This window comes from Antedon bifida, chromosome 5 (assembly GCF_963402885.1).
Source record: "Antedon bifida chromosome 5, ecAntBifi1.1, whole genome shotgun sequence".
NCBI classification, from domain to species: Eukaryota; Metazoa; Echinodermata; class Crinoidea; order Comatulida; family Antedonidae; genus Antedon; species Antedon bifida.
In genome coordinates this window covers 17,793,837-17,816,049 of record NC_136230.1, presented here as the reverse complement: position 1 = coordinate 17,816,049, position 22,213 = coordinate 17,793,837, and the positions used below count along the sequence as shown (strand labels likewise).

Here is a 22,213-nt window from a genome sequence, read left to right as displayed (position 1 = left end):
CATGGAGCTATAATTTGGGAACGTTTTTGGTGTCTTTTTTTACACAGTCATAGTTTCTAAAGTACACGGAGAATTTTTTTTTTTTAAATACATATTCTATAAGTTGATGAGCTGTAGAAATCAATATGGCTAACCGGATATTGTGATGTCATCGTATGGCCACACGAATATAAAATATAGGATTTTTGTCTCTTCTGTCATAGCTCATCACATTTAATAAAAGCGCATCTCTGCTTATCCGTACCTCAATTTCCTCAATATTTTGATATTGTCTAGGTCAATCAATTATCTTTCGGATGATTTACCATCTTTTAAATGTTGATGACGTCATCATGTTCATAAGCATGAAAAACTTGGGTCACTTATTTTCATCATTACAGTAAATTTCAATATGTTGTAGCTCCACAGAATGAAAAGAGATACTCATAATGTAAACGTTTTCTAGAAGCTGTTAAATTGTAGATACGAATTAATGTACAAATTTTGCACATCAGAGTTGTGACGTCATCATATGGCCAGTTGAATTATAAAAGTCATATTTTCATATTTTGCGTCATAGTTCATCATATTTAAAAGAGCGCGCATCTGTATTCTACATATCCGAATTTCTTCAACACGTTAATATGTTGTTGTCAGATTATTTTCTTCCGAACTTTGTGTTTCATTTTGATGATATCATCATGTTAAAAATTATAATTAAAGGCGGCAGTTTGATCTATTCTACACTGTATGTAGTATGTATACAGTATAATTATACTGTGTATACGGTATCTATATATAAATTATGGTTAATTCTGACATAGGTAAACAAAATGGAAAAACTTTGGGACAAATCTCCGCCTTGGATAGCTACCTTATCTATCTTAAATGTACAGCGAAACGTAGGTTTGATAACATTAGTTTCCACGATTACGATATTGTTCCATATTTCTATCTTAGGAAGATATTAAAGAGTTTTGAAACAAAATTTCTGATTTCATCAGATTTTCTGTGCGAGGTGGAAGTAATTTCCGGGTTCATGGTGAGTCCATGGGTTCACCTTACAACTTCCTGGTTGGTGGCGATAGCCATTTTAGTTTTTTGTTTATTTTCGGACCGCCTGTGTGCAGTAGCAAAATAAAAATTATACTGCAGATTAAATATACGCCATTAAGCATCCAAGTATATTGTGGGGAATGGTATATAAAATTAATTGATAAGACCTTTTGTTTGAAATCGAGTAAAGCCCTGATAGCCGAGTTATTGAGTAAGCTTGCAGAAATAACTGTGGGCTATCTGTGTACCGTTAGGACCCACATGTTGCAAGCCGTCTAAACGTCTTCCCTCTTAGGCCGAAACGACCCACTCTGTCGCAGAAGTTAGTTTTAAATAATGTATTATTTATACCAAATAGGATGGTATTTATTTGAATAAACACAGAACACCTTCCCAATAAAACATCACTTAGAATAATAATCACATTTTGTATTATATTTATAACACAATTATACTATTTGTAGTAGAATTCATCAGACTGTTATCTACAATTTACCAAGCATTTGTTATTCTTTTTTACCACTTTTCATATCTAATAGAGGATTTTATTTGATTATAAATGTTACCATATTATTAAAACTAAAAAATTAAACGTATCCCTCGAATAAGCACCTCCCTCAAATGAACGCCGCCTCCCCACCTCCGCACTACAAGGGCCCTACTGGTAAGGTTAGTTTTACCAATATCAAGTATTTCAGTAATGGTAACCGAAAGAAAACGTCAAAGTCAGAAAGTCCTTCTAAAACCTTTTTTCATTATCATTCCGAGAACCATCGTCTACGCGAGCTCACCCTCTAGTATACTATATAACACAAAATAGACAGAATTCAGCACTAGCAACATATTTTTAGGTCATAATGGTATAATTCTTTTCTGTGCGCAACATTCCAACGTATGGCGTGACCTGTACCTGTTGATGTGCAAGAAACTTCTTCTGTCTTTCTCCCCCATTTTGTGTGCATCGCGTATCTTTAAAAATGTTATGACATTTACGTGAAGTTGTGCACCTCCTATTTTTCAAAGACGTCATAGTTGCACAACATGACTTACAGTACATGTTATGATTTTTAGTTATCCGCTTGGTATACCAAGCGGATAACTCCTTGTTATTGTATGAGATCAATATTTTTGGTTATCCGCAACTTAGTTGCAGGATAACCCATGTGATTGTAAATATCTTTTTCATCTTCTTTGTTATTCTTCTTTCTTTCCCGGATTTTTGTGACCAGCATATCTCTATTGCTTGTAAACATAACTTTCTATAACTTGGTAAAAAGATTGACATTGAAGTGTAGATGTGCAGCCAAGCTTTTGGACGATGTCAGATCCGCGTTGCGTAAGTTACGCGCGATTTTATGAATTTCTATAACTGATCATAACTTTAGAACCAACAAATATTGTTTCATGAAACTTAATAAAATTATAATTCATATCATAGGTCAATTTTCTATGGATTAAAAATGGCATGTTTTACAAGAAGTTACGCGCGCACGCGCATTTAAAGTTTTAAAATGCGCAAAATTAATTTCTAATAAACTTTCTACGCTGATCATGACATTTTGAGCATGTCAAAAATTCCCGCGCGCGCAAAATAATTTACGCGTATGGTGCGCACGGAGTACGAAAATCATGTTTTTTTCCCTTGAATTGTAATTTTCCAGCCTTTCCTAGTCATTTTGAAAAAGATTGACATCATTTCAAATTAAAATGACGTCATACGAACACGTTGATTTATACCATTCGCGCGCGTTTTAGTTGAAAATGTTACACAATATTGTCAAAATTATGCCTATTTTGAATCTATTATAGCTCCTCAGGATCATCCATGACCCCCAATTTTTTTAATTTAATATGTAAGCAGATATGTTGAAGATATGAATTCATGCAGAATCATTACCCCTCGGATGTTATGACGTCATCGTATGGCCACACGAATGTAAAATATAGGATTTTTTACTCTTTCGTTATTGCTCATCACATTAAATAGAGCGCATCTCGCTTATACGTATTCCATTTCCTCAGATATTTTAATACTGTCTAGGTCAATCAACTATCTTTTCCATGAGTTAAAAATATTTTAATTTTTATGACGTCATCGTGTCTAAAAATGTAAATAACGTGGGTCACCTTATTTCATCTTTACAGTAAATTTCAATCTGTTATAGCTCGTCAGAATAAAAAGTGATAATCATGAATAAAACGTTTTCTGGAAGCTATTGGATTGTAGATACGAATTCATGTGAACATTTTGCCAATCAGATGTTGTGATGTCATCATATGGCCAGTTGAATAAAAAAAGTCGTATTTTCATCTCTTGCGGAAAAGTTCATTGCATTTAAATGAGAGCGCATCTCACTTTTACGTGCCCAAAATTCTTCAAATTTGTATTAATGTAATTATTTAGATGATTATCTTCAAAAATTGTTATCTTTATAATGTCAATTTGATGACGTCATCGTGTTAATAATTGGATTTAAAAGATGGGTCTTGTAATTTCGTCTATGCTACACTGTATATAACAATTACAATGTATTTTGTAAATACTGTAATATGCTGTATGCTACAAAATAGGTACAATTCAGCACTGTAAACATATTTAATTCATGTCATAGGATGGCATAATAATTGTCGAGGTTCATGTAGTTTAAAATATGTGCATGTTGCGTTTGCGCGGATAACCCGAACTCGTCAAAGTGACGAGTTCAAATCTAGTTTTTCTGTATTATTCTTCTTTCCTTCCTTCCTTTTTGTGAGTCGTGTTCCTCTAAAATGTGTAAACATAACATTTCATAACTTTGACAACATATGGGCATTTACGTGAAGTTGTGCACCTCCTATTTTTGAATGACGTCATAGTTGCGCAACGTGACTTACGCGCAATTTTATGAATTTCAATGATTGATCATAGATTAAAAACCAAAAGTCATTTAGTATTGACACTTTGACAAAATTTAAGTCATATCAGGGGCAAACTTTCTACGGATTAAAAATGGCATGTTTCACAAGAAGTTACGCGCGCACGCGCATTTAAAATTTCAAAATGCGCAAAATTAATTTCTAATCAACTTTTTACGCGTTTCCTGTCATTTTGAGCATGTCAAAAATTCCCACGGGCGCGCAATTTTTTACGCGCGCGGTGCGCACGTAGCGTTCAAAACATATTTTTTTCTCTTGAATTATATTTTTCAAGCCTTTCCTAGTAATTTTGAAAACAATTTAGACCTTTTCCAGTTTAAATAACGCCATACGAACACGTTGAATTAGACAATTCGTGCGCGTTTTTTATGAAAAAGCTTAAAAAATCGTCAAAATTATGTCTTTTTTTAAACAGTCATAGTTTCTAAAGTAAACCGTTAACCGTTTATTTTTATTACAAAATCTAGAAGTTGATGAGTTGTAGATATCGGATCATGCATCAATAAGGCTAAAAAAACATTGTGACGTCATCGTATGGCCACACGAATGTAAAATATAGGATTTTTGTCTCTTTCGTTATTGCTCATCACATTCAATGGAGCGCATCACGCTTATCTGTATTCCTTTTTCTCCTACATTTATATATTGTGTAGGTCAATCAACTTTCTTTAGCATGAGATAAAAATATTTTAATTTTTATGACGTCATCATGCCTAAAAATTTTAATTACGTGGGTCATTAATTTCATCTTTACAGTAAATTTTAATCTGTAATAGCTCGTAAGAATAAAATGTGATAATCACGATTAAAACGTTTTCTGGAAGCTATTGGATTGTAGATACGAATTCATGTAAACATTTTGCCAATCGGATGTTCTGACGTCATCATATGGCCAGTTGAATAAAAAAAGTCGTATTTTCATATTTTGCGTAATAGTTCATCACATTTAAAAGGGTGCGCATCTATATTTTACGTATTCAAATTTCTTCTACACGTTAATATGTTGTTCCTGAGATAATTTCCTTCTGAAATTGCTATCTAAGTGTTTCATTTTGATACCGTCGCCATGTTAAAAATTGGAATAAATGGCGGGTCCCGTAATTTCACCTATTCTACACTGTATGTAATATGTATACAGCTTATACTGTTTGCATGTATATACTATATGACACAAAATTGACAGAATTCAGCACTAACAGCATATCATATTCTTCAGTTCTTGTCATAATGCCATAATCTTTATCTGTGTGCAATATTCCAACGTATGACGTGCACGTGGCGTTTGTCGTGGTGCGGATAACTAACTCGTCAAAGTGACGAGTTTCATGTCTAGTTTATGATTGATCATAGATTAAAAACCAAGCATAATTTTTTATTGACACTTTGTGAAAATTTAAGTCATATCAAGAGAAAACATTCTGTTGATTAAAAATGGCATGTTTCACAAAAAGTTACGCGCGCACACGCATTTAAAATTTAAAAATGTGCAACGTTAATTTCTAATTTTTCTTTCTATGCTGATCATGACATTTTGTGCATGGCAAAAATTCCTGGGCGCACAAGCAATTTTACATGAACGGAGCATGAAAATCATGTGTTTTTCTCTTGAATTATGATTTTCCAGCCTTTCCTAGTCATTTAAAAAAAGATTTCAAATTAAACCACGTTGATTTTAACCATTTGTGCGCGTTTTAGTTGAAAAAGTTACAAAATATTGTAACTTTTTTTATCTATTATAGCTCTTTAGGATCAAAGGTGACCCCCAATTTTTTAAACTTATTATGCAATAGTAAAAATAGTAGATATGAATTCATGTAGAATTTTGACCTCTCGGATGTTATGACGTCATCATATGGCCACACGAATGTAAGATATGGGATTTTTGTCTCTTTCATTATTATCTGTTATAAATAGCTCTTTAGAATAAAAAGTGATACTCATGATTAAAATGTTTTCTGGAAGCTGTTGAATTGTAGATACAAATTCATGTACAAATCGGATGTTGTGACATCATCATATGGCCAGTTGAATTATAAAAGTCGTATTTTCATATTTTGTGTCATAGTTCATCACATTTAAAAAAACGAGCATCTATATTCTATGTATCCAAATTTCTTCAACATTAATATGTTGTTGCTCAAACAATTTTCATCCGAAATTGGTATCTTCGTCTTTCATTTTGATGACAACATCATGTTAAAAATTAGAATTAAAGGCGGGTTCCATATTTTCACCTAAGCTACACTGAATGTAGTATGTACACAATATTTAGTGTATCTGTACTTGGAAACAAAATAGAGAGCACACTGACAACAATGTTCTTGATATTCAGATCATAATAGCATTTAAATCTTTTTTCTGTGCGCATTTTATAAAACAGTCTTGCGTAACGTTTGTGGTGCAGATAACTAACTCGCAAAGTGACGATTTCAAGTTTAGTATATATTATTAGGTTGTTTTGGTAAGCTATACTATTTACATAGAATTTCTTTCTTTTTTTCAACTAAAAATTACATATGCTTTTGGGTATTTTTTTTTATAGGAAATATTATTATTAGAAGATATTGAGAAAAAAAATAAAAAACCTGAAGATCAAAAACATGCAATTACTATATCAAAAGCAATATTTTGTTGGAACAAAGATGCATTCCCAAGTGGTATTAGTGAAGTAAATGGAGACCAATGTATTGATGAGAAGGGAAAAATAAACAATAAGCCTAATCAAGAAACAGACAGTAAAAAAGATGATCATACGAATAGAAAAGAACTTATGATAAAAGATAGCATTGCAGACCACACTGAAATGTGCCAACCATTTCTAAAGATCAGATCAAAAGAAAACTTGATGGAAACGTTGTTTGATGTTGACTTAGTGATTGAAAAGGTGAGTCATAGTTGACATTGTTGTGAATAATAATAACAATAATAATAATAATTATAATAAATGTGTCAACTTTCATAAAGTTGGGATTATGTTATATCGTTTGCATCCATACAATTGACTGTATTGCGTGACACAGTGTAAACAAGTACACCCATTTACCCTACTCATTTTTACACTAGACCTACACCTAGTCCATACTTTTTCTACACTTGTAACATGTTTAAATACCTGTAGGATTTGCATATGAAATTATTAAATGTGCCTACTAGCTATAGGTAGGATGGCAAAAAAATAATCATGATTCAGACCACTGTAGTTTCTAGTTTGAAGAGCTAAAACGGCTACTATCTTGTTCTACCCTCTTTATATTGAAATAATCGGTTTGCTATTTTGTTTGTATCCAAATCATCCATCCATATTCATTTTTGTTATTCTTGTAGGGTTCATTAGTAGGAGTTTGTGGCAGTGTTGGAACAGGTAAAAGTTCATTATTGTCTGCAATATTGAATCACATGATATGTACAAAAGGAGAAATTGCAACAGATGGGTCATTTGCCTATGCTGCACAACAATCGTGGATAATGAATGCAACAGTTCGTGATAACATTCTTTTTGGAAAAGCATTTGATGAGGAACGTTATAAAAAAGCACTGTTTGCATGTTGCCTTTTGGAAGATCTCAAGAACTTGTCAAACGGTGACCAAACAATGGTAATTGTTCGAAATATCTTTTATAATTGTGTTATTGATTGAGGTATTACTTAAAATAAAGGAAAGGAAAAAAACAGCACACTCTTCTTAAAAAATTAAGACAAATGTTAAGCACCCTGCCTTTCTACTACTACTAAGTACTAGAGAATCCATCCAGCAGAGATGACACATTGTGACCAGTCAACCATAAGAAAAAAATGACAGCATTTTTAGGAGATTTCAGGACAAAATGTTAATTTTAAAATTTTAACTCCTAAACAGTTATATAATTTTTATTGTGGAATGTTCTTAAAAGATTAGCCTACATCACAAAAATGTTATCTCATAAAATGCGTGAATATCTTGAAATAAGGTAAAAAGTATTAAAGCATTGGAGTTAGTTTTGTGGCGTTACTTACGATGGGATATGTAGCCGTCACACTTATTGCCAGGGACGTGGCGTAGTGAGCGGAGTTAACAACGTCACATACCCTTAGGCTAATCTACAGTAAAAAAGGTTTCATTTATACTATGATTTTTTAATTAAAATGCTATCTGGACATCCCTAATGCTACCGTGTGATAGGGTGAGTCCCCCTGATTTTACGGATACATGATTGAAATGCTTTTGTATTGAATAGTAATAATAAGTTCCAAATATGTTCAATTATGTATACAGTTCAAACACGAGCAGGATATTATATCATGAATGCTCTCATTTTTAGTAACTTTTAAGTTTTCATATATTGAGTTGTAAAAAAAAATTATGTTTAAAGATAGGTGAAAGAGGGATGAATCTAAGTGGTGGACAGAAGCAACGAATAAGTTTAGCAAGAGCACTATATGCAGACCATGACATTTATCTATTAGATGATCCGTTAAGTTCAGTGGATGTTCATGTGGGCCAACACCTCTTTACTCACCTGATATTGCAAGAACTGAAAAATAAAACTGTTGTGTTTGTCACACATCAATTGCAGGTAACATTTTTGTTAAAATTAATTTAGTGGATTTACACCGATAGAAAAATAGGAAACTTTTGGCAGGATTTTTATTGATACTGTATAGTCATTTCCACTGGTACATGATTGATAACTTTATTTTAATGTTTTACCTTTAAGCATGCACAATTTAATAGTTGTCTATTGGTCATTTCAAGTTAATCTGACAATTCAAGTATTCATCCATTACTTTGACACCTTGAAATAATAATAAATATTTCAAACTGCTTTTAGTTTAATAATGCAAGAACATGTGTGAAAACACAGTATGGCACACACTTTGTTCAACTAAAGTTTATATCTGTTAATCTGTGAAACTAACCACATATCCTGATCTAAGATTATTTGCTGACTATTATGAGGTGTTGGCAGACTTGTTTAGCAGCATTTACTGTCCTGAGCATATTTGTGTCCCTCAGGGACCAACAGAAACCTAGTTTTCACCTTTAGATTTCACCTTCATAAATAGAAACAGCTAGCATGTGCACCCCCTTTAACACCCTCTACAAATCTGTCAAGCACAGGTGTATTATGTTTGTAGGTAAACAGCACTTTGAACACTTTCCATTCACATCAGTATGGTCAGATCTATTGATTATATTAATACAAACACTATAAATAATGCATAGAATGAAATAAAAGTATATTTTGTTTAGAATATTAATTTCTAAATAAAATGACTAAATGGGTAAAACAAATGACGTGTACATGGCGTGATCAACATAATTTCTTTGTAATATGACTTCTTTTACTTTAATCAAACAATTCAATGTATCTTTTTTGTATACCATAACATAGTTTGTCAATGAATTCTATGCCTTCAATAACTACACACAATACCAACCTTGATATAGGCCTAATGTAAAAATAATGCTAATTATAATATTCTATTTATAGCCATACAGTAGTAAAGCTGAAAATCAGTAAAATAAATTTTGAATAATATTCTACAATATGATCTAGAATTCATTCTATCTACAGTTATGTAACTCATTTTTATTAGCTTAGTGAAGGTCTTGATATTTGATTTATTGTTATTTAAATGATATAGCACAATGTTAACAGTATTTGATGTCATATATTCCCAATATTCCTTACAAACCTCTAAATGTATAATATAGTACTTGACTTCTGAACTCAATATCACCCAATAGTGCATTAAAACATTCTGCTTATTTATTTGGATATGGTATTCATTTTGTTGTTTTACACACAATGTATTAGGTCTATGATAAAAACAGATGTACTATATCAGTTTTATTAAAAGTTAATGGCATATCAACATCCAATTACTTATTATAATAATCTATTTGATATTCTTAATGAAAATCAATTTTGTGGTTTTTTAAATGTTTGTATATCAATCTGTCAATCAGACTGTCTTTTATGAATCAGCTATTCATAATAAAAACAGTCATAGAGAAAAGACAAACTATTTCCTCACCCGAACTAATGTTATATATTTCTAAATATAAAATACATACTGTATTGTTTAGAAAGTAGGCCATGTCACCTATCCCACTAGCTAATTGTTTTGTATAATTGTACTCTAGTGTATTACATGCTTACATTGAACCAGGTGTCCGGCTTCCTAGAAGCTATTATGTTCAGTTCATTGCAATGTAGGCTACCTACAGCACATAATAGTCCAAAGTTTAAACATGTGAAAACCCACAAATGGTTTAATGGTCTGGTTTATGTTGATATATGGCCAAGATTCAATAATCAATATATCTGCCAGATCCTACTTACCCTGGGGACACCAAATGGGAGGGGTAAAAGTATATTGATCGAAACGTTGAGAAACTCAAAAGTTCTTTTCAGAACTATACGTGTTGTACCTTCACCATGCAATAATAATAATAATAACAATAAGATTTATACAGCGCACATATCCACTAAAGTGCTCAAGGCGCTTGTGAAAACCATGAAACATATTCCCCTTAAACCTAAATACTATTGATAAATTTGATAAAAACTGAATAAAAAACAAAACAAAATCGAACCCACATCACTGCTTCCGTTTACCAGCAATTTAAGGTGCATAGACCAGCCAGTACATAACTTACAGGTGTTCTCAGTGATGTGGGTATCTAGCAGATGTGTCTTAAGCAAACCTTCATACAATTGTACTATATTACTGGGACAATTTGTTAGGTCTCGAAGGTGTCCCCTCAATAGGCGTTCTACTGTACTTTGGTTGCCCACAATGCCACCACCTATCCAGCTTTTGTATACAGACATTCACCTGTCTTTCAACCTAATTTGGTTTGATGCAAGCATCCACTTAATCCTAATCTGGCTTTGGTTGTAGGCATACACCTAATCTGACTTTACCTGATCCAGTTTTGTTTAGTATTGTAATTTATCAGTTGCAAGCATCTACCTAATTCCACTTTGGTTGCAGGAATCTGCCTAATTCTACTTTAGTTGTAGGAACCTAATTCGACTTTGGTTGCTGGAATCTACCTAATTCTACTTTGGTTGTAGGAATCTACCTAATTCCACTTTGGTTGCAGGAATCTGCCTAATTCTACTTTAGTTGTAGGAATCTACCTAATTCTACTTTGGTTGATAGGAATCTACCTAATTCCACTTTGGTTGCAGGAATCTACCTAATTCCACTTTGGTTGTAGGAATCTACCTAATTCTACTTTGGTTGCAGGAACCTAATTCTACTTTGGTTGATAGGAATCTGCCTAATTCTACTTTGGTTGATAGGAATCTACCTAATTCTACTTTGGTTGTAGGAATCTACATAATTCTACTTTGGTTGATAGGAATCTAACCTAATTCTACTTTGGTTGATAGGAATCTGCCTAATTCTACTTTGGTTGATAGGAATCTACCTAATTCTACTTTGGTTGTAGGAATCTACCTAATTCTACTTTGGTTGATAGGAATCTACCTAATTCTACTTTGGTTGCAGGAATCTGCCTAATTCTACTTTGGTTGCAGGAATCTGCCTAATTCTACTTTGGTTGTAGGAATCTGCCTAATTCTACTTTGGTTGCAGGAATCTACCTAATTCTACTTTGGTTGATAGGAATCTACCTAATTCTACTTTGGTTGTAGGAATCTACCTAATTCTACTTTGGTTGTAGGAATCTACCTAATTCTACTTTGGTTGCAGGAATCTGCCTAATTCTACTTTGGTTGCAGGAATCTGCCTAATTCTACTTTGGTTGTAGGAATCTACCTAATTCTCCTTTTGTTGCAGGAATCTGCCTAATTCTACTTTGGTTGATAGGAATCTACCTAATTCTACTTTGGTTGTAGGAATCTACCTAATTCTACTTTGGTTGTAGGAATCTACCTAATTCTACTTTGGTTGTAGGAATCTACCTAATTCTACTTTGGTTGCATGCAGGAATCTACCTAATTCTACTTTGGTTGTAGGAATCTACCTAATTCTACTTTGGTTGTAGGAATCTACCTAATTCTACTTTGGTTGTAGAAATCTACCTAATTCTACTTTGGTTGCAGGAATCTACCTAATTTACTTTGGTTGTAGGAATCCACCTAATTCTACTTTGGTTGTAGGAATCTACCTAATTCTACTTTGGTTGATAGTAATCTAACCTAATTCTACTTTGGTTGATAGGAATCTACCTAATTTTGGTTGTAGGAATCTACCTAATTTTACTTTGGTTGTAGGAATCTACCTAATTCTACTTTGGTTGTAGGAATCTACCTAATTCTACTTTGGTTGCAGGAACCTAATTCTACTTTGGTTGATAGGAATCTAACCTAATTCTACTTTGGTTGATAGGAATCTACCTAATTCTACTTTGGTTGCAGGAATCTGCCTAATTCTACTTTGGTTGTAGGAATCTGCCTAATTCTAATATGGTTGATAGGAATCTACCTAATTCTACTTTGGTTGTAGGAATCTACCTAATTCTACTTTGGTTGATAGGAATCTAACCTAATTCTACTTTGGTTGATAGGAATCTACCTAATTCTACTTTGGTTGCAGGAATCTGCCTAATTCTACTTTGGTTGTAGGAATCTACCTAATTTTACTTTGGTTGTAGGAATCTACCTAATTCTACTTTTGTTGCAGGAACCTAATTCGACTTTGGTTGCTGGAATCTACATAATTTTGCTTTGTTTGCAGGAATTCTGACTTAATCTGACTTTGTTGCAGGCACTCATACTATCCTCTCTAATTGATACCACTTAAGTCTCTTTTGTGAAGTCATAAACGTTTGTTAGAAAATAAAAATAATGATTGATAGAAAATGAAGATGTTTTATTTTGTAATAACCACCTGTCCATATATAGTGTATGTTTGTTTTACAGTTTAACAAACGGAAACATGATGAAATTAATAAGCAGTATTTTTATGCAGCTGTCAACATTAACTGTTATGTTAGCATTGCCTGTAAGAGATGATCAATAAACATTTTTTTCCATCTAAATCAATGATTTAAAAAAACCACTAGTTTACTTATTTCGACATAATTATATAATCTATATCAATACAAATAATATTAGGATTTTAGTTACCTTAATCTTAAAACCTCAAATGAATGTTAGAATATGGACAATATTTTGGGAGATCTGATACAACTTGGTTATTTTAACCAAATTAATACAGTGTGATCTAAGCTTTAGATATTAAAAAGTTTAATTTTACTATCGTAGTGAATTGGAATCTGTAGGCTATCAATCCACTGCAAAAAATATTCCATCAGGGGGCCGGGAGATACTCATTGACATGAAACTGGACGAAGATCAGCTATGTCTAGAACAGGTCCTTTAAAAGAGGTGGTCACTGTCTCGAGATGTGGTCGATAAGAGAGGTGGGCACTTCCTAGAGGTGGGCGATTATGAGAAGCGGTCCTTTAACACAGTTGTTGTTCAATAAAGGTGGTCCCTTAAGAGAGCTGGTCACCTATGAGGATGGTTTTTGCTTGATGTTAACCATTCTCCATTAGCTGGTATTGATTTTGATTTACTACATAAGCGGTTAGTGTTTTACATTAACTGGAGGTTTTAATTACTACCTTAGCGGTGGATTGTTCTACATTAACAGTTGTTTCAACATTAGCTGGCGTTTCCTACATATAGCGGTTGTAACAGTCCTGCTTATTTTCGTAACAACAAGAGCCTGGGGGAAATGTTTTTTACTACAAAACTAGAAACAATTTGAATGATGCAACCTAATTTTTTTCTCCACGGTTTGTAATGTGACCTTGCTAGTAACATATGCTATAACGCCATAGCCTGTTATGTTTGGTTTTTTGGTGAATGCCACTTTCACTGTTGTGTTTGATAATGTCTAGGTCTAAATTGAAAGAGTAATTTTAAAGTCTTCAAAATTTGTTTCTAAATAATTTTTTTTGGTGAAAACATTTGATGAGTAATAAGTGGGTAATTGTAGTTGATGTCATCAGTTGTTTTTACCAAATGATAAAAATATATAACCTTCACCAGCAAGGAAATTATTTGTCAAACCTATTATTCAAGTTCAAATTTATGCACGTTGTTAAAAAATTGTCAATTGTCAAATGCATTTTTTTTTATTTCTCTGTTGTTTATGAGACAACAATTACCATTCGACGTTGAATTTCACTGAGTTTTAAAATGGTTAAAGTTTAGAATTAACAGTCACGGATCCAGGATTTTGAAATAGGGCGCCAGGGCCTAAAAATTGCCAGTGTATTTCTATTGAGTATTGCTAAGATATTTGGATGAGTGTTAATAATTTCAATTTGTCTGTGTTGCAACCCAAGCCAAGAACTTGCTAATCAGATATCTTGACCTAGGCTAAAAACAAAAATGATATTTAATTAAAGTTATATATTTTTAGTTTTTTTTTAGTTATTATATTAACAATATTATTTAGTTTGAATTACATTTAATGTTTCAAAAGAAAATTAATCTAAAAAAAAATTCAATATCTTGTACATAATTAGTTGACAAACTATGATGATGCAATTTGTGAACCATATTGATTTGGTAACAATTAACAATTGCAGTCATTGAATTTTTTCAATGATATCTTGTACTATATTGAAATTTACCTTTTTTCCAGACATACCCACTTTTACTGTGAAATCCTTGAGACTTTTTGACTCACCACAATTCACTTCAAAGTCGACAGGCTTAGGTAATAGGTAATAGCTGTTGCATTTGTACCATACTCGGGACAAAATAATTGCTATTCAATCAATAATAGAAAATACCATGAAAGTCCATGGTAAGGATGTTATGACAGGGTTTTTCGACAATTTAACTCTTAACTTTATGTTTATTTTACAATGTTATAGGTGAATTGTGTTTCTCTTTTTTCGTTATTTATACATTTATGCTAAGATGAGAATGTATCAATTCGATCCTTTAAGTTATAAGTTTTATCAATAAAAATAAAATCATTAAAATGTTTAATTTTAGTATTTGAGCCACTGCAATAAGATTATACTAATGAAGTCTGGTAGAATCAGTGAAACTGGCTGCCATCAGGAATTGATTGCACTAGATGGTGATTATGCTGATCTTATGAGATCATACAATAGCAAACAGAAGAACAACAACAATTTAAGTCAACAAAGGTTAACACATGAACAACTACAGAAATTTGAAAGTATGAAGAATGGAATTAAAATAGAGGAAGAAAGACAACCAATAGAAGGAGAAAGTAAGTTTATTCTGTATTATATAACACCTAAATAAATTCCTGTCATTTAAATTGACGATTGTGGGTCACATGGCGTGCAATAGTACGCACTATTAAACGATCGTTTAATAGTACTTTTTTCCGTGTACGAAAAAAAAAATCTGTTCACGTTTGGGAAATATTTTTTTTATACTATTGCTTTTGAAATAATAAACAGCGCCACCTATTTTGTACTTTTGTGCAAATGTTATTGTTATGACTGGTTTTGCGATTGAAGTACATTTTTGGAGAGATATATATGTACTAATTTAGATCAAAAAGGCATCATTTTTAGGATTTTGATTAATAAATGGAATCGTTGGAAAAAACATAATTAGCCTAGATGAGTTCCAGTTGCCGGTCAAAGTTTTGTATTGCTGTCTTTTAGCCTACAGTAGGCCTAGCTACTGTAGGCCTAGTAGTAGGCCTAGGCGTTTTAGCCTTGCTAGGCCTAGGATTGTTTGGTTGTTTTTTTGACATTAACACAATAGGTGCATTTATAAAGTCCATATAAATAATAATATTTAATATAATTATTAAAAATCAAATGTTACTGTTTTATTCAATGTGAATCAAATGTAGGCCTTGGCTAGGCCTACCTTTTAGTTTATTTGATTCATTCAAATGACAGGAATCTATTTAGATGTGTATTTAGGGGTGTGTAGAAAGCGACGACCTCGAATTGGACGACCCCAACGACCCGGGCGACCTCGAATTGGACGACCTAGAATTGGACGACCCATAACACGAAACCGACGACCCCTATAGCCTAGCCTAGCCTAGGCCTAAGTGTGGTATAACATCCCGAAGGCGAACATAGCCAAAGATCTTTAAACCATACCTTATATAATACTCGCAAGCAATTGCAATTGATTGAAAAAAGAAAAATCAAAACAGAAATATCGCCATTTGATACTGAATGTGTCGACACGAACAAACGAACAGATATGGAACGCCAGGAGTGCATCATTAAAACTGCATTCGACTCGATTAGCACACGAAATATCATAAACATGGTAAACCTTTTTCAGCGGCGGGTAAGTTTTGACCGTATACAATGCATATGTGAAATGTATTGTAAAGCTTTCTTATGGCCCTCCCCATGCACATGTTCGCAACACGCTGCTTGGTAGGCCTATAGTGTTCGTTATAAGAAGACGAGATGTAATTATACGTCCATGGTTTAACCATGTAATGTATAATATTTATTTCTTTTTAATTTATATTTATGTCGAATGCAGTTTTAATGATGCACTCTTGGCGTTCCATATCTGTTCGTTTGTTCGTGTCGACACATTCAGTATCAAATGGCGATATTTCTGTATTTTTTCAATCAATTGCTTGCTTGCGAGTATTATATAAGATGGTTTAAAGATCTTTGGCTATGTTCGGCTTCGGGATGTTATACCACACTTAGGCCTAGGCTAGGCTAGGCTATAGGGGTCGTCGGTTTCGTGTTAATGGGTCGTGCAATTCTAGGTCGTCCAATTCGAGGTCGCCCGGGTCGTTGGGGTCGTCCAATTCGAGGTCGTCGCTTTCTACACACCCGTGTATTTAGACGTGTACAAGTCCCTTAGATTTTTGAACCAAGATCATTTAACCTGTCAAAATTCTAATGAGGTATCCTGTTGTGAATTGTTTACACAACACAGCAGGGTCCTTGTAACACAAACACTTTAGACTACGGTCACACTACAGCGTCAAGCCTGGCACGACTCACCGCGATTGAGATTTCAAGCCAGGTTTGAGTTTATTGGGCGGTCACACTATTCGAATTCTGTTGGGTTGTCCTCCGAACGAAACCGGAAATCAGTCGGCTAGCTAAATAAATTACTTGAGCCAATCTGTAGTACATACAATTTTATTTAGAATTTACTAGGCCTATGCATTTTGTTGTTTAATTTAAAATATATATGTAATTGACTGATCATAAGCATAATATTAATATAGGTCTAGGCCTAGGCCTGCCGCAGACTCCGCACCGCAGACACAGACGGCATCCTATATAGGCTAGCCGATGTTAGTTTCGTCTTTAATTCAATCACTAGACAATGGCAATGCACATCATACAAAATGCCGGTGATAGTTACGAAGGACCTCAGATTACAAGAAGAAAAATGAATGCACAAATCTCTTTGATATCTTCATGTGTTATCTAAAAACTCAACCAAAACCCGACGAAATTGAAAGATCGGCGAAAAAAAGCCATGTGGATATCCATCCACTAAAATTCTCAATAAACAAAACAGAGTTGATGGCTGTGATTGGCCAGATTCCAAAAAAGAATGTCAATCCCGGTCACGCTAAGGTCAACCCAGGGTCAATCTGGGTAGCGCGCCTGGGTTGAGTTGTTTGGATTGAAATCGATTTCAAGCCAGGCGCGAGTCGATCCAGGTTGGGTCACACTACAAAAATCTCAATCTCGGTGAGTCGCGCCAGGCTTAAGGCTGTAGTGTGACCGTAGCCTTACAGTTACAGTTTCTAGGTGGCCTTTTACAACTGGACATCAGTGATTAAGGGGTCATAAATCATCAGAATTGGTAATTAAAAGCTTTTATTACACCCAAGTGAGGCTCTCCTCATCAGGGTATTACTGGAAATTTATCTATAAAACAAATAATGAATGTTTTATATTAGTGTAATGGTACAAATAATGGCATTGGTAATATTGGTTATATATCAATTCGGCTGTCGCCTCGTTGATATATAACCTTTCATCATTCACCTCATGCCATTATTTGTACCATTACACTAAGAAACATTCATTATTTCTATACTACTAAAGCCGATTGGTTCCAAGTATATATTGTTCAATTCAATTAAAAATACATTTTATTTCTCAAAATAAAAAAAGTGAAATCGTCTTCAATAATAATCATACTAAAATCTTAACCATAAGAAAAGAAGAAACTAAACAAGAATTTGATTTGATTTACTCTGTTCAAAGCAATGAAAAAAATGATGAAATCTGGAGGCATAGTTTTCTCAAATTGAAAAAAAAACAAATATTATTAGGTGAATTTACCAAGGCTGGCATTGTAATGACCTCAATAATACAAAACATTAAAAAAAATCTTCTTTTGTATAGGAACAATTAATCCTATAGTTTGTTTGTTGAGGAAGAAACAATCCTTAAAACAATAATCCTAAAACACAGTACTAGTAATTCCAAAGTAACTATTGTTCGTATCAGTCGTTTAATTTTCAGATAAACTGTGGACACGTACAATAGTTTATAATTATTTAGTCTCCTATCAATTAAATTCTTTGACATGATTATATTGATGTGTAAACCAATTAAAACAACCTACAATTGCTGAGCGAGCCATCTCACTCCCTGCCGAATATTGCTTTATCTTCCACCACCCACATCTTTTGAAATAGATCTATGTACTGTAGATGGTAATACTGAGTGTCATGGTCGGTGCAAGTGTTTTTCAAATTACTGTGTAGTATTTGTGCAGATTTTGCTTATCCATGGTTTAGAGTATGACCATGAGCTACCAAAAAATATACTGTAACATTACATTTTTTAAATGTAATTAAATTTGTGATATCTAGAATGGTTTGAGCAATTAGCTGCATGGAAAACATGTTACAGTATACTGTATTCTCATTTCATAGTAACTTTTATTTCCTTTATAATATACAAAATATAAATAATACAATACAAAATTCATAACGAGAAGTAAGGTAGTTAAAACAATACAATTTTTTTTTTTCATCTTTAAAATGAATAAAACAATATTATTTTGATTATGGATTGTTAACAATAGCTTCTCCGGTCAAATAAGTATGAAGCTTTTACAAATAACTTTACTAAACTAAACAGTATTCATGGGTCTAACCACTTATACTTGGTGAAAATCATAAGAGGGTGGCACGTTTGGAAATGATATAGGCATGGCATCGGTTTGTTATTTTCTAAATTGAAAATTGTCTAATTCAACATGCTCGTATGATGTCATTTCAAGTGGAAATGGTCTAAATTTGTTTAATCACTAGAAAAGGCTTGAAAAAAATGATTCAAGTGAAAAAACATATTTTTTACATTCCGTGCGCATTGTACGCGTGGGAATTTTTCACAAAAAAAATATGACAAGCAAATTGCAGGCAACTAAAAAACAATTGATATGCATTGATATAAAAACAAATATAATATATACACAAATAAGTCAAATGTCAAACTTTTTGGTTTAAATGTGATGTCAACGTAAAGCATTCCATTGTATACATTCTAGACACATTAACCATGTGACTATGTGGCGTCAGTTTATTTATATATATATATTTTTTCCTTTAAATTTATAATAATGTAGACACTAATTTGTTCTTGAGCTATGGAGAATTTTGTACTGTGTATTATTTTTTCCAAAATAAAAGATGTATTAGCATAACTTGTTGTGCTTTTTTTCTTTGTTCAATATGTTAGAGTTAGTTGAGGTGGAGGAGGAGGAGAAGAGTGAAGGTAGAATTGATGCAAAGACATATCACCAGTATACACAAGCTGCTGGAGGTTATGTCATACTAGTGATGGTTCTTGTCACATTTGCTGTTACTATTGGATGTGCTGTTTTTAATAACTGGTGGTTGAGTCATTGGTTGAGTCAGGGTTCTGGGGTAAGTCATAAAATACCAAAAAAAAAACTCTTTCCTGCATCCAAAAAATTTATAAAGTTCTGAAGATGCTGAAGTTCAGTTCCATACAAACAATGAAACTCAAATATAAGGATGATACTAAAGTTCTTTGGGGTGGTGTAAACTGAGTATGAGAAGAACAATTACTTATAATGTTATTCAAGTGTCTAAATGATCATGCTCCATGTTGCACTCATATTGTACACGTAGCCAGAGTAATAAAACACTCATTGAACCATCATGGAAAAATACACACGGTAAAAGAACTTGTATATCGATCAACCAAATTATGGAACAAACTTTCAAAATGACACAAAAACAAACTATAAATATATCACACTTTCAGTCCCCCTGAACAAATACTTGTTTTAATTTTTTTGTTGAATATGCAATTTTAATGTCACATAATAGTTATTCATTTTTTACCAAAGATTAGACCAAAAAAAAAATTATTTACTTGAAAAAACTGTAATTTTAAGCAAAAAATAGTCTAATTGGCTGCCAACCAATGTGTTTTTTGTTGTTAATGTAACCGTTTATTTTGTCGTTTTATAATTGAAACATTGTTGTTTTTTTTCCGTTTTTTTTTCTACGGAAGTGATTTACTTTGTTAAAACTACAAATTGTATTAATCTTCATTGTTCATGTTTTTGGGGGACAATACATCTTTAAGTATCTTTTACCTTGAACTCATTCCATTATTTATATACACTGTATGTTGTATATTGTTAATGTTCTCCACTGAACCACTTTGGAAACCAGTCCTGAAAGTGTCATTCAGTATAAAGACAGAATAAATAAACTAGGAAAAGGGCACTCCAAGAGTGCATATCTCCGCTTACTGTAAAATTCCGCTACATAAGATTTCTCTGGAAAAAAAAATTTTTTTTTGTGTGTCTTAATGCTGTGTGTTATTAGGCTAATTTCACTACAACCATGTGTATGCGAGTTTGGTGTAACCAAGTAAAATTGCCTCAGTTATTTCAAATTCTAACACAAGATTTTATGAAGAAGTGGCCATACACTAATTTTGTTATATTATTTAAATAGTACACAGGAATAAAAAACCAGATGTTAAAATGTCCAGTATACTTGTCACTTTTCCTCAAAATACATAATTTGGCAGTCCAATTATGTGTTCACGATCCAAACCTAGGCTGTGTTAATACAACACCCTTCTTAATTTACACGCCTATTATGTATATGCGTGTTTTCACAGACGAAGATCAAACCGAGCCATTGATACATGAACGTTAACTGCCGTGTTATGAACAGGAAGGTCAGTCACAGCCAAACGTCTGCTGCTATAATAAAGGGCAACTTGTCCCCCTTAAAAAGGCTACTTCAGCTCACCAACCGGCCACATTTGGCCTATCCTCAAGTAGCCTTTTCAAGTAGCCTTTCCAGGTGGTTTAGTAATTACAAGGAATCCATGTCTGTTTATACAACACGCCAACGTAGAACTGTGTTGATTTAGCGTGTTGTATAAACAGGCCCCTAGATATATTCAAGGGGGGTTTATTTTTTATAAAAAGCTATCACTACAAAACGTTAAAATGCTATGATGATAAGAATGTTTTTCTCCATTATAGTCTAAATTAATTTATAAATGGTGAAGAAAGAAAGGAAGAAGAAGAAGAAATCTGTGAGATGTATTTGATATTGTATTGTTTTCTTTGATTTTAGGACTTTGTACCTGAAAATGTTACAATGAAGAGCATGATGATTACAGACAATCCAGACATATCTTTTTACCAGACAGTGTATGGTATGACTGTTGTAGTCTACATTCTATTTACTATTCTTAGAAGCACCTTTTTTGCAAAGGTAATTTCATTCTTTTTCAAGAATCAATATTAAATCAATTTTAAACAAAAACATATATTCAAATTCATTTACATATGACATAAAATGGAACTTTGTAAAATGAAACCAACAATATGAAAATATGAGTTTAAATTATTTTATGTATTGTGCATTTTAGGCACATTTTTAAAGTTGTGTTTGTAAATTACTAATTCAAAATACATTTTTTGGATCATGAAACATACTGAGGCAATTCTGCGAATAATTGGATTGGGAATTTAAACACAAGAGCTCAACTTTGAGATTGCATATTTATTTTTAAATAGTTTTGTCGTTTATTTTATTACAGGAAATAAAAACCTAAAGTTTTTTTTAAAAGATTATAAAGGATAACAATTTAGATAAACATATTTATATAAGCAACAAAGGACATTTTGTTATTGATTGATTGGTTGTTTCTTATTGTAGAGAAGTTTAAAATTTTAAAATTCCAATAATGGTGGATGCTTATACAGAAACATTAATACTACAAAATAAAACTATTGTACAATTGAGAAACACAAAACTGCAAACAAAAATAG

At 32.8% G+C, this 22,213-nt stretch overlaps 1 protein-coding gene across 1 annotated transcript in view; it reads left to right on the top strand.

Annotated features, from left to right (window-relative positions):
- The window catches only part of LOC144842619 (ATP-binding cassette sub-family C member 5-like), a 104,249-nt gene that overhangs the window by 70,047 nt on the left and 11,989 nt on the right, over positions 1–22,213 (top strand). The window contains exons 10-15 of the mRNA XM_078699078.1: positions 6,494–6,835; positions 7,276–7,545; positions 8,300–8,503; positions 14,927–15,170; positions 19,621–19,808; positions 21,513–21,653. Coding sequence (XP_078555204.1) covers positions 6,494–6,835; positions 7,276–7,545; positions 8,300–8,503; positions 14,927–15,170; positions 19,621–19,808; positions 21,513–21,653 — 1,389 coding nt within the window. The remainder of the gene's footprint in view (positions 1–6,493; positions 6,836–7,275; positions 7,546–8,299; positions 8,504–14,926; positions 15,171–19,620; positions 19,809–21,512; positions 21,654–22,213) is intronic.